The 15,001-nt window shown below is 30.4% G+C and overlaps 1 protein-coding gene across 5 annotated transcripts in view; it reads left to right on the forward strand.

Annotated features, from left to right (window-relative positions):
- Positions 1 to 12,801, forward strand: part of LOC107450411 (Inverted repeat-binding protein) — a 41,952-nt gene extending 29,151 nt beyond the window's left edge. For 2 of the 5 annotated variants that reach the window (XM_071186754.1, XM_071186750.1), the window contains exons 11-17: positions 749 to 970; positions 4,108 to 4,302; positions 5,577 to 5,654; positions 7,442 to 7,534; positions 10,742 to 10,851; positions 11,909 to 12,001; positions 12,548 to 12,801. In XM_071186754.1, the coding sequence (XP_071042855.1) occupies positions 749 to 970; positions 4,108 to 4,302; positions 5,577 to 5,654; positions 7,442 to 7,534; positions 10,742 to 10,851; positions 11,909 to 12,001; positions 12,548 to 12,673 (917 nt within the window). In that variant the 3' untranslated portion in view covers positions 12,674 to 12,801. Of the gene's footprint in view, positions 1 to 748; positions 971 to 4,103; positions 4,303 to 5,576; positions 5,655 to 7,441; positions 7,535 to 10,741; positions 10,852 to 11,908; positions 12,002 to 12,547 lie in introns of all 5 variants that reach the window. The other 3 variants (XM_071186753.1, XM_043051400.2, XM_071186756.1) reach the window with 3 other exon arrangements.
- Positions 12,802 to 15,001: the final 2,200 nt, after the last annotated feature.

The following is a 15,001-nucleotide window of genomic DNA, read 5'->3' on the forward strand; positions in this document are numbered from 1 at the left end:
AAAACAAAATTATATTTAAAAAGAAATTTTTTAAAATCAAATCTAAGTAAAAAAAAACAAAAAAGAACGCAGAGGCTCATAAATACTTTACTTTAGAAGCTTATTTTTGTATGCACCCTTTTTTTTTATATAGATTTATATTTTTGATTCATCCCACATTGGTGTTTTGTGGGGGAGGGAAAAGGTTTAAACATGATAAAACTTCTGAAACATGTTTCAAGATGCACATTTCTTATTATACAACATTTATTTATATTTGTACGCACATTTAAAGTGTAATTAATTCCAGAATAGCGAAGAACTACTTTTCAAAGACGTAGTATTACATTTCCTACCTTTCCCTGCAGTGCCAACTTAAGGTGAAACGAAGTATAGAATACTAACATTTATATAAAATCTATCATATTTGCTACCAACTTGACTAAGTGGAAGACAGTTAATGGACAATTAAGTCATTTAATAAAATTTTAGTAATATTATTGAAAATTTTTTGTACTTACTTAGAAAACAATTTTCATGCTTTAGGCTAATACAAGCAACTATTTTGTTCATTTTTTTCTGTTGCAACCCTGTTAACAGGCTCTAATTTTTGTTATCAGTGGTATATATTCAGTTAGGAAATAGCACCTCTTTTTCTATTAATGCAAATAAAAAAAAAATTATAAAATATTCCTAATTTAATGCACCTAGTAAAAATACTTCCTTTTGTTGTGTGATAATGTTTTTTTTTGTTTAATTCTATCTTTAGGTCTTTTACTAATGGGTTTTAAACCAAATTCTTGTTTGAAGAGTCATTATCATCTAAAACCCTCTGTTTTTGTGTACCCAGACGAAAAGGCCATCGAAGGAAGTACCCGCCTATCTCTTGCATTGATAATTCAATTGAATAAAAGAGGTTATGTTGCAATTTGCAGGTTGATTGCTCGACAAAATGAGTCTCCCAGATTTGTTGCCCTTTTACCTCAGGCAAGTTCTTTATTAACTTTTTTTGATAAATGGAAAATTAGAAGTTAAACAAACAGAATCTTTTAATGAAGTCAAAAAAATTAAATCTGAATCAACTTAATTGAGTCTTTGATTTATCAGATCAAATGAATTAAAATTTTGCCCTGTTCTTTAATCCATACCTGCCTAGTCTTCTGCTTTTTAGCGAAGACTCCAGTATTTTACGAATCTCCTGTTTACCCGTATATTCTCAAATGACTCCGTATGTATTAAAGAAATTTAAAAAAGAAAGGAATTTTGGCGATAAAATATTCGTTAATGGCAAAAATACTACTCCTATTCCTCAACAGATAGTGCTATTGCCAGTACTGCAGTATGTTGAGTGTTTATAGTGTAAGAAATTTATAAATAGTGATTTAAAAAAATCTTCTTTAGATTAAGATTTATTTACATATTTTTTACTTCGCTAAATGTAAGTGCTTATATTATTTCCAGTTTTGAATTTCTCTCTTTGTTTTACATGATTATGCATAATGTACCAAAATTCCTGATGCCTGATTATGCATGATGTATCCGTAGCCCAAAAAATGTCACAAGTAAAATCTCCGTTATTTTATTTCCCCAATGTTGGCTGGTATGTATATGGAAAATTAGAAGTTAGACAAACAGAATCTTCTAATCGAGTCAAATAAACTAAATCTAAAGCAACTCGTTCCAGTCTTTGATTTATGGAATCAAATGAACTAAAATTTTGCTCTATTCCTTAATCTGAAAATAAAATTAAATACCTTGATTAAATAATTTAAATCAGCATTATAGAAATCATTTTATAAATAAATTATGTTATAATAAATGAATTATTTTCGTTATTTGTTTAGTAGCTTCATTTTTTTAAAAGTTACATATAAAATTTTGAAAAACAACTCAGTTATCTAACTCAAATATTCAAATTAAAAATGTAATCTGTTTGTAATCTCATTACAAAATCATCAATTTCTCATGGAAAAATTAACTAGTTTAAATTAACAGAGGAAATTTCTCCCCAAATAAAAACTATTTGCATGCAATGATACAAAAATTGAAAAATAACTTCAGCTATTCAAATCTACAAAAGTCAATAATTTATTTTCTGTTATATTGCTAATTATTCAGCACTTTGAGAAAATTTGTTTAAATTTGCTAGTTCATTAGTGCTCATTGTTCTGATTGAACAATGAGCACTGATCACTTCAAATCTGAAACATAAATAATTCGCTTCAGTTATTTAAGTAATCAGTTCAGCACCCAAAGAAAAATAATTTGTTTAAAATTATATCAATAATTGTTATTCTGTTAGAATGGTATTGTTTCTAAAAAAATAAATAAATTTAAGTTTTAAAAATACAGTGAATTCTCTCCACTGCGATATCCAATACAACAATAACTCCCTTTATTACTATAATGTTCTGTGGTCCTGATGAACTTGCATATGAATTCATGTCATGCTCCTCTCAATAGTATGATATACTCTGAAGCAATAAACCCCTGTAAAATAATTTTTTTCTGAATTTCTCAATTTATTATTGGTTTTCAAATAATGTAGAAAATTTTATTTGATCATCTTTTGCTATTTTTTCCATCCTTTCTGACAAGAGAAGACTCACTGCTGACCACCCCAACATTATTAGAATTGCCTCCTTTAATCTTTTAAGAAGTCACATATGTAACATTCCTATCTGATTTCACTTCCCTTCATGTTAAAAGCTGATCATGAGTCAGAAATGACCACAAGCATCACATTAACACCTGAAAGAGAATTTTTTTCTGTAGAGAGTGGGTGGAGCACCATTCACAAACGAAAATCATTTTNTTTTTCCATCCTTTCTGACAAGAGAAGACTCACTGCTGACCACCCCAAGAGCTTCCATTTTTAAAATTGCCTCCTTTAATCTCTTAGGAAGTCACATATGTAACATTCCTATCTGATTTCATTTCCTTCATGTTAAAAGCTGATCATGAGTCACAAATGGCCACAAGCATCACATTAACACCTGAAAGAGAATTTTTTTCTGTAGAAAGTGGGTGGAGCTCCTTTCACTAACAAAAAACATTTTCGTACTTTGGCTTCAATGCATACTTTGTTGGTTGACTTGACAGTAAAAAGAAAATATAAATAAACAGACAAAAATATCAGATTATTTTCAATAAAAATTGTTTTCAGGCATGTTTACGATCATATTTTTTGAACTTATTTCAATTGTTTTTTTAATATTTAACCATAATTAGCACTCAGCAAATTAATTTTTTGCATAATATATAAATACATATATAGTTAATACATATATAACATTAAAATTAAAACAAAAATCTTATTGTGTCCCCAAAGTATGTAGGCCCTCGATATAACAATGTATCCCTCTACCGCAATATATTTATTTGGTCCACGAAAATTTCCGACATGAAGAATTATGTACGACATTTTACCATGTCTTTGTGGCAGCAACACTGGGATTTACAAATTGAGAACAAACTGCATACTATTAAATCCAGTTTAGAGCCTTGGTCTGTGTTGCAGCAGATGTCAAGCTCACCCACCTACGTATAGGACATACTCGGCTGACTCATCAACATTTGCTGTTTGGAGAACCGTCTCCTCGATGCGATACTCGTAACGTTTTACTTTCAATTCGTCATATTTTAATCACTTGCCCATGTTTTTACCAACATCGCCTTATCTTGTTTGGGAGCACTATTTTATGTATAAAAGATTTGTTAGATGAAAATCACCATCCTAACATCTTTACATTTTTACGCGCTATTGGAATTTTAAGTTGCATATAATTGTTTTATACCTTTTACCATTTTAGTAAATTTACCATGAAATTTCATTGATTTTAATGTATGTAACTTTACAACATTGTTTGAGAATTTTCAATATCTTATCTGATTTTATTCATGTGCTTTACTTTACCTTATAATCTGTTTTTAAAATCAAGTGTTTGGCGCAGTATGTCCTTTTTTTGGACTTTGTGCCACTAAACCCTACATTCAATTCAATTCAATTTGGTCCACAAAATATTGTTGTAGCAAGGTTTTACTGTACTAAAAGTTATTATTGAATATCCTCGTGTAAATTAAAAAATATTCTCTTTTTAAGCATTTTCTTGATTTATTTTTAGGAAGAGCAAACGGATGATCATGGCAATCAGATGGTCCCACCAGGATTTCATATTGTTTACCTTCCTTTCATGGAAGATATTCGTACCATTAAATGTGACACCAAGCACGCAGCACCTTCTGAGGGATTAGTTGAGAAATCTAAAGAAATTATTAAGAAGTTACAGTTTGCTTATCATCCAGAGTCTTTTGAGAATCCAGGTTATTAAATTAGTTTTAATATTAGTCATAGAGTAGTATGAAAATATCTTAATATTTTGATAGACTTCATTATTTAAATAATTTGATAGGCTTAATTAATTGATAGGCTTATTTAATTTTAATGTGCGATTTGCGCATTATAATTAAAAGTACAAAGCTTTTCACTTGTTTGAGAAAACAAAATGAAGTTTTGTAGACATGTATTTTACTTTATAACCCTCGTTGTACAGCCGACCCAACCTGGAGTTTACGACTACTAATGTGCAACTCCTGAATCTTGTAATTTTGAACTCAATCCAGAAGACAAGGGAACTCCTGGATCAAGTATTGCGAGAAATTTCCCTTTGTGGAGGACCTGTAGATGCAACTAACCAGCTTTTGTGTTACATGGAGAAGAAGACCACCAGAACTTCCCACTGTCAGACTGAAGGCAAGGGGACTCTAACCCATAATCCGTCTACCGCTGAGGATATTTCACGTCAGCACTGTGGTCGGTGCAAACCAGATGCAGAATTCGTATCGACCAGCTGTAGCTGGTCGATACCTCTGGGAGTAATGAATTGAAGATTGATCGTTCTCTGGTTCAGATCAAAATTACGATCTGTGGATGAATGAATGGATCCCTTCACAAAACTTTTTTAAAACGGAACCAGTGATATCTTAAATTCAGTATTTAAAACCTTATAATAAAAATTCCTGTTTAAAATTCATATTTTGAAAAGCCACTTTTTATTCTTCTTCCCAAAATAAGTTGATTTTTCATAAGTTTACAAAAAAAAAGTTGAACAGACTACTGTTTTTTTTTTGTGTGTGGTTGTTTCAATATCAGGGTCCCATTTTCTCAAAATTATGTGCTGAATTTCACAAAGAGTCTAAAATAACTTCTGAGAATATCTCTTTCAATATCTATGATTCCACGTGGCCGAGCAGTCAGCGTGTCTGACTGTGAAGCCAGTGGCTACAGGTTTGAATCACACTCAGGGCATGGATGTTTCCCTCTCTGTGTGTTGTTCTCTGCTGTGTGATGTATGAATGTTTACTGGGTAACGTTAAATGAGCAACACTTTTGGCTTCTTCTAAGGTGAAGAACAAAAATTCAGTGTTTCATATTCTTTAATATATGTTACTTTTATATGCACATATTTTACTAAGCTAGTAACCATCTTGCAGGTTTGCTTTTCTAGCCTCAAATTGTATTGTATTGGTTGTTACTATTATTATTATTATTTTTTTTTTGTGTGTATCAATGATAAGAAACTATTTTTTAATTTCAGTTCTTCAAAAGCATTGGAGAAACATAGAAGCACTTGCACTTAATCGGGATGCTCCTGATGAAATTATTGATTATACATGTGAGATTTCAATCATTTGATTATACATGTGCATATCATTGATGTATAGTGCACCAAAAAAGTGGACCACTCAGAATAACTTTTAATCTAATGATTGGATCTTCGCATTCTAGGACTCAATCTTAAGGGAGTTAACTCAAATATGCTAATTGATTAGTGCGGGCAATATTTTTAAGTTACGAAATGTGATTCGAAAACGTGCTTTCTTTGAATAAACATACTTTTTTCAATGGATTCGGATTTCGGACCCCCAAAATATAGGGTCCCAAAAGTTTGTCAAAAAAAATTTGAATTGTAAGGGAGGAAATTTTTTGCATCATATTGAAATTTGTAATTTAGCATGGTAAGTTACTGTGTTTAAAGGAAATCTGTCAACTAGTTCCTGAGTAATTTAATTTTTAAAAAGTTGTGTAGTAAAAATTCAATTTCTCAGGAACTATTCAACAGATTTCGGTTGAGTTTTGTCATTTAAAGTTATGCACTTTTAAATGATGAAAAAAAATTGTGTGCCTCTTCAATTTGCTTAAAAAGTTCCCGAGATGTAGCGAAATACGCTAAAAAATTAAATTAATATTAAGGGGTCCAAACTTTGGACCTCTCTCCTGACCAAACTATTGGGACCATATTTCCCAAATTATGGCTAACCACTATATTTTGGGGGTCAGAAAGCCGAATCTGTAGGGAAAAAAGGGTATGTTTATTCAGAGAAAGTACGTTTCTGTGTCTGGTTTCTTAACTTAGAATACTGTCTGCACTAATTGATTGGCAAATTTGAGGTCACCCCCTCAAACCATTAAGATTGAGTCCTAGAATGGGAAGATCCGATAATTAGATCAAAAGTTATTAAAGTTGGTTTGTTTATTTTTTTTTGTGCACTGTACAATTTTATGTCTAGAAATTTGATTTATTTTAGTCAATACTTTAAATTAAATGCTTAAAATTATTACTTTGACTGCTTATTTTTTATTTATTTTAAAAATCATTGTCTTAATGTAAGTGAAGAAAAGGATAAATAAGATAACATGCAATTTTTTTCTTTTACCCACTGGTATTTTAACAAATAGACACAATTGAAATTCCTTATCTAATTATGTGTAAAAACTGGTTTTGCTATGCGTAGAAGACTGCAAATTAAAATAATATTTTTCTGCACGTTAGTGGGTTAAGTGATTTTGAGTAATGAAAGAAAATGTAAATAAAACGTTATTTCTAAACTTCTTTTAATATTAGCCTTAAAAGCTTTTTCAAGTTTGTTTACCGAAATGACTTTCACACTTAACAGGCATGACACTTAACATTTCACACTTCTGGCTAATAGAATGCATCAGAACTTGAGGGTTTGCTACCAGAGGGCGGAGTTGTATTAAAAGATAGTAAATTTAAGAAAATATCTAAGAATAACTAAATATGCGCTCCTGGAAAGTCATGAAAAATCATGAATTCGGGTATTGAAAATAATTTGTCATGAAATGTTATGATTTTAACAATTTTTTTAAAAAAATCATGAAAAGTCATGGATTTAGGTTGCTGAAAAATCTAATTTTTAAAATAGAATTTACCACCCTCCCCCAATTTCATTGTTTTCCGAATATCTGAATTTGTAACAAAATCCCTACTCACAGTCATATTTTATTAAAGTAAAAAATATTTTTATCATGTTCTTTAAAATTTATGATCTTCTTTTAAAAAATGAAAGAAATAACATCACTTCTAGAGCGAATTATCTTTTAAACTTCTGTGATTTCAGAATTTTTGTTATTTATTATTTTATCAATTTAAAATTCTAGCTGAAGCAGGCCAGTCATTGGCGAATTTTCTTTATTCCGAAATGAGAACAGAAAAATCAGGAGTAATTCTTTCCTCGCCGATGAACAAGAAAAGTATCTTTAGAATATAATTCTGCAGAAAAAATTAAATTTTTGCTTTTGCCATTTTTTCAGCTATTTTATTGCTTTAACTCTTTCTTTGCTTTGTTTTTTAAATTTAAAATCTATAAACATAAAGATGCAGAGTGTAACAGTATTGGTTATACCTATAATTTAAATTTCTGTTATTATAATGCTTTTTTAAATTTATTGTGTTTTTGTCGGAGAAAATAGTAGCTTCATAGTAAGTCATGAAAAATTCTTGTCATTTAATAAACTCTTAGTCATATTCTTGATGAGCTTTTGTTNATTTCTTTCCTCGCCGATGAGCAAGAAAAGTATCTTTAGAATATAATTCTGCAGAAAAATTTTTTTTTTTTGCTTTTGCATTTTTTTCAGCTATTTTATTGCTTCAGCTCTTTCTTTACTCTATTTTTTAAATTTAAAATCTATAAATATGAAGATGCAGAGCATAACAGTTTTGGTTATACCTATAATTTCAATTTCTGTTATTATGTTTTTTTAAATTTATTGTGTTTTCGTCGGAGAAAATAGTAACTTCATAGTAAGTCATGAAAAATTCTTGTTATTTAATAAACTCTTAGTCATATTCTTGATGAACTTTTGTTCTTATTTAGGCATTTATTTTCATGCATTAGGCTACTAAAAGCAACTATTTTGTTCCCTTTTTTTTCTGTGGTAACTCATGTATCAAACATTATAAGGGGGAGAATTGTATAGAACTGGGTAGGTGGATAAAACTACTAATTTTTACTAGATTATTATTACCATTTACGGTGTATCTCGTGAAACTAGTCAATCACTAGTCACTTCTATTTTAGGGGTGTGGCTGAATAAGATTAATTCCGTTGTTATTTCTAGAAGATTGTAAGTTCAATGCCTCTTTTTAGCTGTTCTTTTAAATTGTTAATTACATCAAGTTTAAAGATTTTTCAAGCATTTTTCTTGTGTCAAATGGGACAGTAGGATAAAAAATTTCGGCATGGTGAAGATCTGTAAACGATGGGCATACTGTAATATTTTATAACCAGCGTTGAACAGTTGACAAAATTCTGAGTTTACAACTATCGATGTTCAGCTTTGTAGCCTACCTAGAAGACAAGAAAACCCGTTGGATCAAGTATGGGGTCTAACTAACCTTTGTGGAGGACTTTTTGATGGAACTACAGTCAGACCCCGATTTAACAAATTCATATGGATCAAAAATATAATTCGCTAAATCAAGGATAATTCGTAATAACAGTGGCAAAAAAAATTGACTTACCTTATGGAATATCCTAACATTTCTAATAAGCAAGTACACAAAATAAATAGAAATCCTACTCTTTTTAATCAGGAATCTAAAATACAGTGAATGATTACACGCTGATTCATTTGAAATTTTAAAGCATTCCGTGAGTAAGGTTTGCTTATTTCCTTGATTTCTTACTTTAAAAAGTTTCTTTTTCAACGTTATGAAGAGAAGAAAATACTCCTTTATTTACATCTTGATGCATTAGGTAAGTTTTCACTGTTTCCAAACGTGCGAAGCATCAGAAAAAGTAACAGTTTTCACTGGAGATTCATTATCATCGACTTTTGTGCCAGAGTTGCTATTCGTCGTTTCCTGTAAATCTACTGCATTAACTTAAAAAAATTCATTAAATAGGGTTTCGTTAAACCGATGTTCGACTGTAATTTACTTGCTTTACATAGGAGGGAAAGTTTCGCCCAGTTAAACTAACGGCAAGGGGAGTAACCTATGATCCATCTACAACTGAGGTTAATTCATGTCAGCACTGCGGTCGATGCAAGCTGTAAGCAGAATTCGTATCAACCAGGAACCGCTGGGATTCAAGCCTGGGTCACTTCCTCGGGAGATAAGTATTCTATCTCCTGAGCATACTGTAGTATTTTTTTATGTATATAAATATACCCGCGTTGAATAACTGACCCGAATTTGAGTTTACGCCTATCTATGTTCAACTCTGTAGCCTTGTAATTTTGAACCCAACCCGAAAGAAATAGGAACTCTTGGATCAAACATTAGGAGAAGCATTCGTAAAGGACCTTTTGATGGAACAAACCCGCATTTATATTAAACCTGCATACCCGACAGTAACAGGGGATCTAACCCATGATCCTACCAATGGGGATATTTCACACAAATTCTGTGGTCGGTGCGAGTCAGATGCAGAATTCCTATCAATGGGGTTAAATTTTTGGTCATAATCTGCATTCAAAAAATTTATTTGTGCCCTCTTTTGAGAAAATGAACTCCAACGCAGAAACTAACGTTTTTTTTTTTGCACTTCTTTGCAGAATATGATCCGTTCATGACACTTTTGGTAACTCTGGTTCATGAGTGCTAAAACGTTGTCTTTCGCACTAGATTATAAAATCGAATCTGGTTCGCTCTTAACACTTTACTGGTTTAATCCGATAATCAAACTTAATTACAAATAAATTCCAGATGTATTTCGTGTAAATTGATAAGTGTAACAATAGGTCACCATAGCAATAGATCTTAGTTCCTTGATTGGGCACAAATAAGAAATCTCATTGTCCAATCTTCACCAATCATTTACTCTAGAACAGGAATTCTTGACGTGTGAGGGGAATTCTGTCTGTTAAGATTGGGTTAACATACCTGCCAAGTATTCTGTTTTTTAACAAAGACTCCTGTATTTTACGACTATCTCCTGTTTACCCGTATATTCTCTAATTTCTTCGCATTTGATAAAGAAATTTGAAAATAAAAATTTTGGCAATAAAATATCTGTTGATGGCAAAAATACTTATTGTATTTGTCGACAGATAATGCAGTATGTTGATTGTTAATAGTTAAAGTAATTATAAATAATGATTTCAAAAAAATCTTTGTTACATTAAAATTTCCATGGATATTTTTTTCGTCTCTAAATATAAGTGCCTATATTATTTCCAATTTTAAATTTCTCTTTTTGACTTTCTTCATGTATCATAACTTTACTCGTAGCCTAAAAAATGTCGCTAGTAAAATCTACATTATTTTGTTTCTCCAATGTTGGCAGGTATGGGTTAATCAGTGTCACTGAACAAAATTTAAATCTAGCACTCAATGAAATCACAAAAATGAAAAAAAAATTGTAATTTAGAAAAGATTAAATGTTTCTCGGGATGCAATACAACCTTGAATTATTTTATGCTTATTATTATAAAAATTGAAGTGTTTTTTTTTAGTGCCCACCAAAGATGTGATTGAGAAAAGAGCTGGAAGACTGATTGAAGAATTCAAAACATTACTTTGTCCTGGTGCTCCTGATCCTTGTATTTCTCAAAAATTCGGAATGGTACTGTTCAATTATTTAGTTTATTGTGTTATTTCTTTCAAATAAATTTTCCAACTGTACAATAAAGTTATTCACAGGGTGCATAGCCAAATCTTTGAATCAAAAATAAGCACTTTTTAAAAACTTTTCAAGCACTTTACAAAAATTTTCAAGCACTCAAAAAATTCATATTCAATCAGTGATATCATTGAAAAACAAAAACTTTTTATAAAAAACAGTTTTAGCGTTAGAAAAAACCCTGAAAAGAAACAGACGTAAATCGAAACAATCAGTACTTTCCCACATCATCGAGTGAATTCAACTTGACCCTGAACTCAGAACAAAAGTACCCGTACCCCCTACGACAAAAAAGTGATAGAAGTAAAATAAAATAAACAATAATAAACTTAACATAAATTAAAAAGAAAAACATTTCATAAGGATCTGATATTCTCCATCCGAATTGGAGCACTCGGGTTTCGATTTGAAATGTGCGTGCATGCGCAAGTCATAACGTGGATATGACATGAAGTCCGCGTGAATGATTATGTAGCCAAACACCCCATTTTTCGTGAAATGCATGGAATCCACCAGATATCACTGAAGGGAAAAAAAATTATTCGGGAAAAAAAGCACTTTTTAAATCGCCAGCTGAAAAATGCACCTTTAAAAGCTTTTAAAAACGAAATCCCTAAAAAAGCACCTTTAAGTACTTTTTACAAACGCTACGCACCCTGATTCATACAATTGCCTTTTCTAAACCTGTTTTAATTTTAAGCCACATGAGGTCCTCAAGCTTGGCTTTTATAAATCCCAAACCCATTAACCAGAATTTTGCAGTTGTGTACTTTCTTTGTTTGTCATTTATTCTTTGTTGCCTATATGTCATAATTTACGAACATTTGGTTGTATATAAGAACTCTAAGTACTAAGTGGGTCAAATTTTATACTATTTTGAGTCGTCATTAACTTATGAATATGCTCTTTTATATCAATGTCTTACATTTTTTTAATTCTTTAATAACCATGATTAAAACTAACTATGTAGTGTTTAATTAAATATGTCATATATTTATAGGCTGGTCCTGCATATGGTGCACCTGCTTGTAAAAGGGCCAGAATGGATGATGTCATACCAAGTAACTTACAACATGAAGCAGCTACTGGACAAGTAATATTTTATAACATGTTTTTATAATTTTTCAAATTTTAATAAATAATTCTGGTAAAAATCCCAAAATTTAATAATTTTTTCAGCCTCTGTTAATTACATAGGCCCACTAATTAGATCTATAAATATAGGTTCACTAATTATATACAATATAAACACCCATAACATAACATAATTTTTGGAAATTCAATATTCCCCTTTTCAAATTTTAATAACGATGTATAGTTATTCTCATCGGCGTTGCGTAAGGGGGACACACATTTTGTTTTTAGAAAACAGTTTATCAATCTTAAGTTTTATGCATACATTTATATAAAAATGTGCATACATATAAAAAAATAAAAATGCATATATACATAACACTTAAAATAAACAAAGAGTTTTCTAAAAATAAAATGTGTACCACCCCTCACACTAAACCTATAGTCCTTCTTATTTATTTATACTGCAAGAGGAAAATAATTAAAATTGCAAAAATGCTTTGTTTTCAATTGAAAAAATCTACTTTTTAATTACCTTCATTCAAATACTTCTTCTTTCTTTTAGCTACTACGATACACAGTGAGTGTATTGAAGGAATTCTGCAGGCAGAATGGTATACGTTGTGCATCTAAGAAAGCTGAAATTGTGGAGGCTATCAAAAGATTTTATATGATTTCTAGTTCACAGTGATTTGTTGTTTTAATCTCACTAACAGTTTTCAACTCAGTTACTAGTTGCCATATGAAGAAAAAATCAATCATCTCAAATAATAGTGATCAAGGTGTATATTCAATTGTGATTAAACCTTTTTTTATTGATTACAAGAGTTTTTATTTGACAATGTTTTTTTTCTTATATCAGAAGGTTGAACTACTAACCCCACAGTTTTTTTATGCTATTTTTTAAAAATCTAATAATAGTGATCAAGGTGTATACTCAATTGTGATTAAACCTTTTTTTTATTGATTACAAGAGTGTTTATTTGACATGATTTTTTCTTGAACCACTTTTAACCTCACAGTTTTCTAACGGCTATTTTTTTTAAAGATCTAATAATAGTGATCAAGGTGTATCTTCAATTGTGATTAAATCTTTTTTCATTGATTACAAGAGTTTTTTTTGACAATGTGTTTTTTTTCTTATATCAGGAGGTTGAACCACTTTTAACTCCACAGTTTTTTTATGCTATTTTTTTAAAAACCAATCAAGGTGTATATTCAACTGTGATTAAACCTTTTTTTATTGATTACAAGAGGTTTTATTGGACAATAGTTTTTTTTCCTGAACCACTTTAAACCCCACAGTTTTCTTAAGCTATTTTTTAAAACATTCTTTATCTGAGGGGAAAAAATGTAACTACCTTTTCAATTTTAGAAATAAAATTATCTGACTTTTCCAAGAAAAGTCAGATTAAATTTTAGTATAAATTAAATTATGGCCGGGATAGCCTGGTTGGAAAGGGCACTGGGTCCATGTACAAGAGGTTGTGAGTTCGATCCTCACCAGCCGAAGACTCCCTGTGTAGTAAATAGTGACTGATGCACCTTAAATCTGTCACAAAGTCCTTCATGTTTCCGTAACAATCATACCTCTGGGATTATCGATCCAGGAGTTTCCTTGTCTTCAGGATTGGTTCAAAATTACAAGACTACGTAGTTGAATGTTAGTGTCGTAAATCCAAAAATTTGGATCAGCTTTTCAACAACAGTTATAAAATAAAATAATTTTTTCAGAAATTCTTTCTTTAGTAAGCAATGACACGTTTTGATAGAAAATGTGTAAAGTATTGTATTTTGTTAAAAAAAAATATTAGGCAAAAGGTTTACATGCAGATTTAAAACTACACACGAGTATAAATAATAGGTGAAAGCTATGTTTTGCCCCCCCCCAAAAAAAACATAGTTTATATTAGTGACATCAGTTACGTAGTCATCATACATCCTGTTTGTAATTAAGAACCAAAATCATATAAGTAACATTGAATTGCAAATATAGTTAGAGGTAAAAAAAAAAACATCTGGAACAAGAAACTGTTAAAAAGAAAATATTTTCCAGAAATTTGTATTCTAATTTTAAAAAATTCCTAATTTGGAATTTTTGAATTTCCTAACTGAAACACCTAAATGAAAATTAGTGAAATCAATAAAAAAATGTTCAGTTTTAACATTTTTCAAAAATATGAACAATGCAATAAAGTAACGTTTTAAATATTTAAAAAAAAAGAAAAATATCACATACATTAAAAAAAAATTTTTTTTTTCTGTGGTTTTCTTAATTTCTTTTTCTTTAATAGCAGACCAGGTTCTGGCTATATTTATGAACAAAATTTTAACTTACAATTCATGTTTTTTTAAAAACGTAACAAAATAAATTTAAGTAACAAAAGAAACCTTGAAAAAAAATAGCCTTTAACTATGCGTTTGATCCCAAATACGATTAAAACTTTTGGGATACTGCAAATGTGCATTGTAATTTTTCTACTCCTCAAAACTAATTCAGTGTATGAACAGATAGTCTTGTCAGCTCAGTTATTATTTCTCTATTTCTATTCAAAATTTAGCTTTAAAATTTCCACATTAACCTAAGTTTTTTTTCTCCCATTACAGAACATAATATAGTTTTTTTTTCTATTCTTTGTAGTACTGACAGTAAACATTTATTTAACATGGTGTGTAGTGTGTTCAAAGGTGTCTATTTTCGATTTTTAAAGGTGCTTTTGTCATGGGGGGTTTTTAATTTTCGAAAATGAGATTTATTTCTTTACCTTATTGCTTTTCACTACGTATTATGCATAAGCGTGTTTTTCACATTGTTCTATTCAATGTTTTCACAATTTATTCAACAACATTCCATTTCAGTGTGCCATCAGTCCGTAACACATCCAATCATGTTACATGTTTGATGAAATACTTGGCGGTGACTACATGAGCTGAGTTTGGTGAGATTCTTGTACTCTCATGTGCCACTCTGCTGCATTTTGCTACATATTCTGAATTTCAGGCTTTATTTTCTACCCTC

This window comes from Parasteatoda tepidariorum, chromosome 1, assembly GCF_043381705.1.
Source record: "Parasteatoda tepidariorum isolate YZ-2023 chromosome 1, CAS_Ptep_4.0, whole genome shotgun sequence".
NCBI lineage: Eukaryota > Metazoa > Arthropoda > Arachnida > Araneae > Theridiidae > Parasteatoda > Parasteatoda tepidariorum.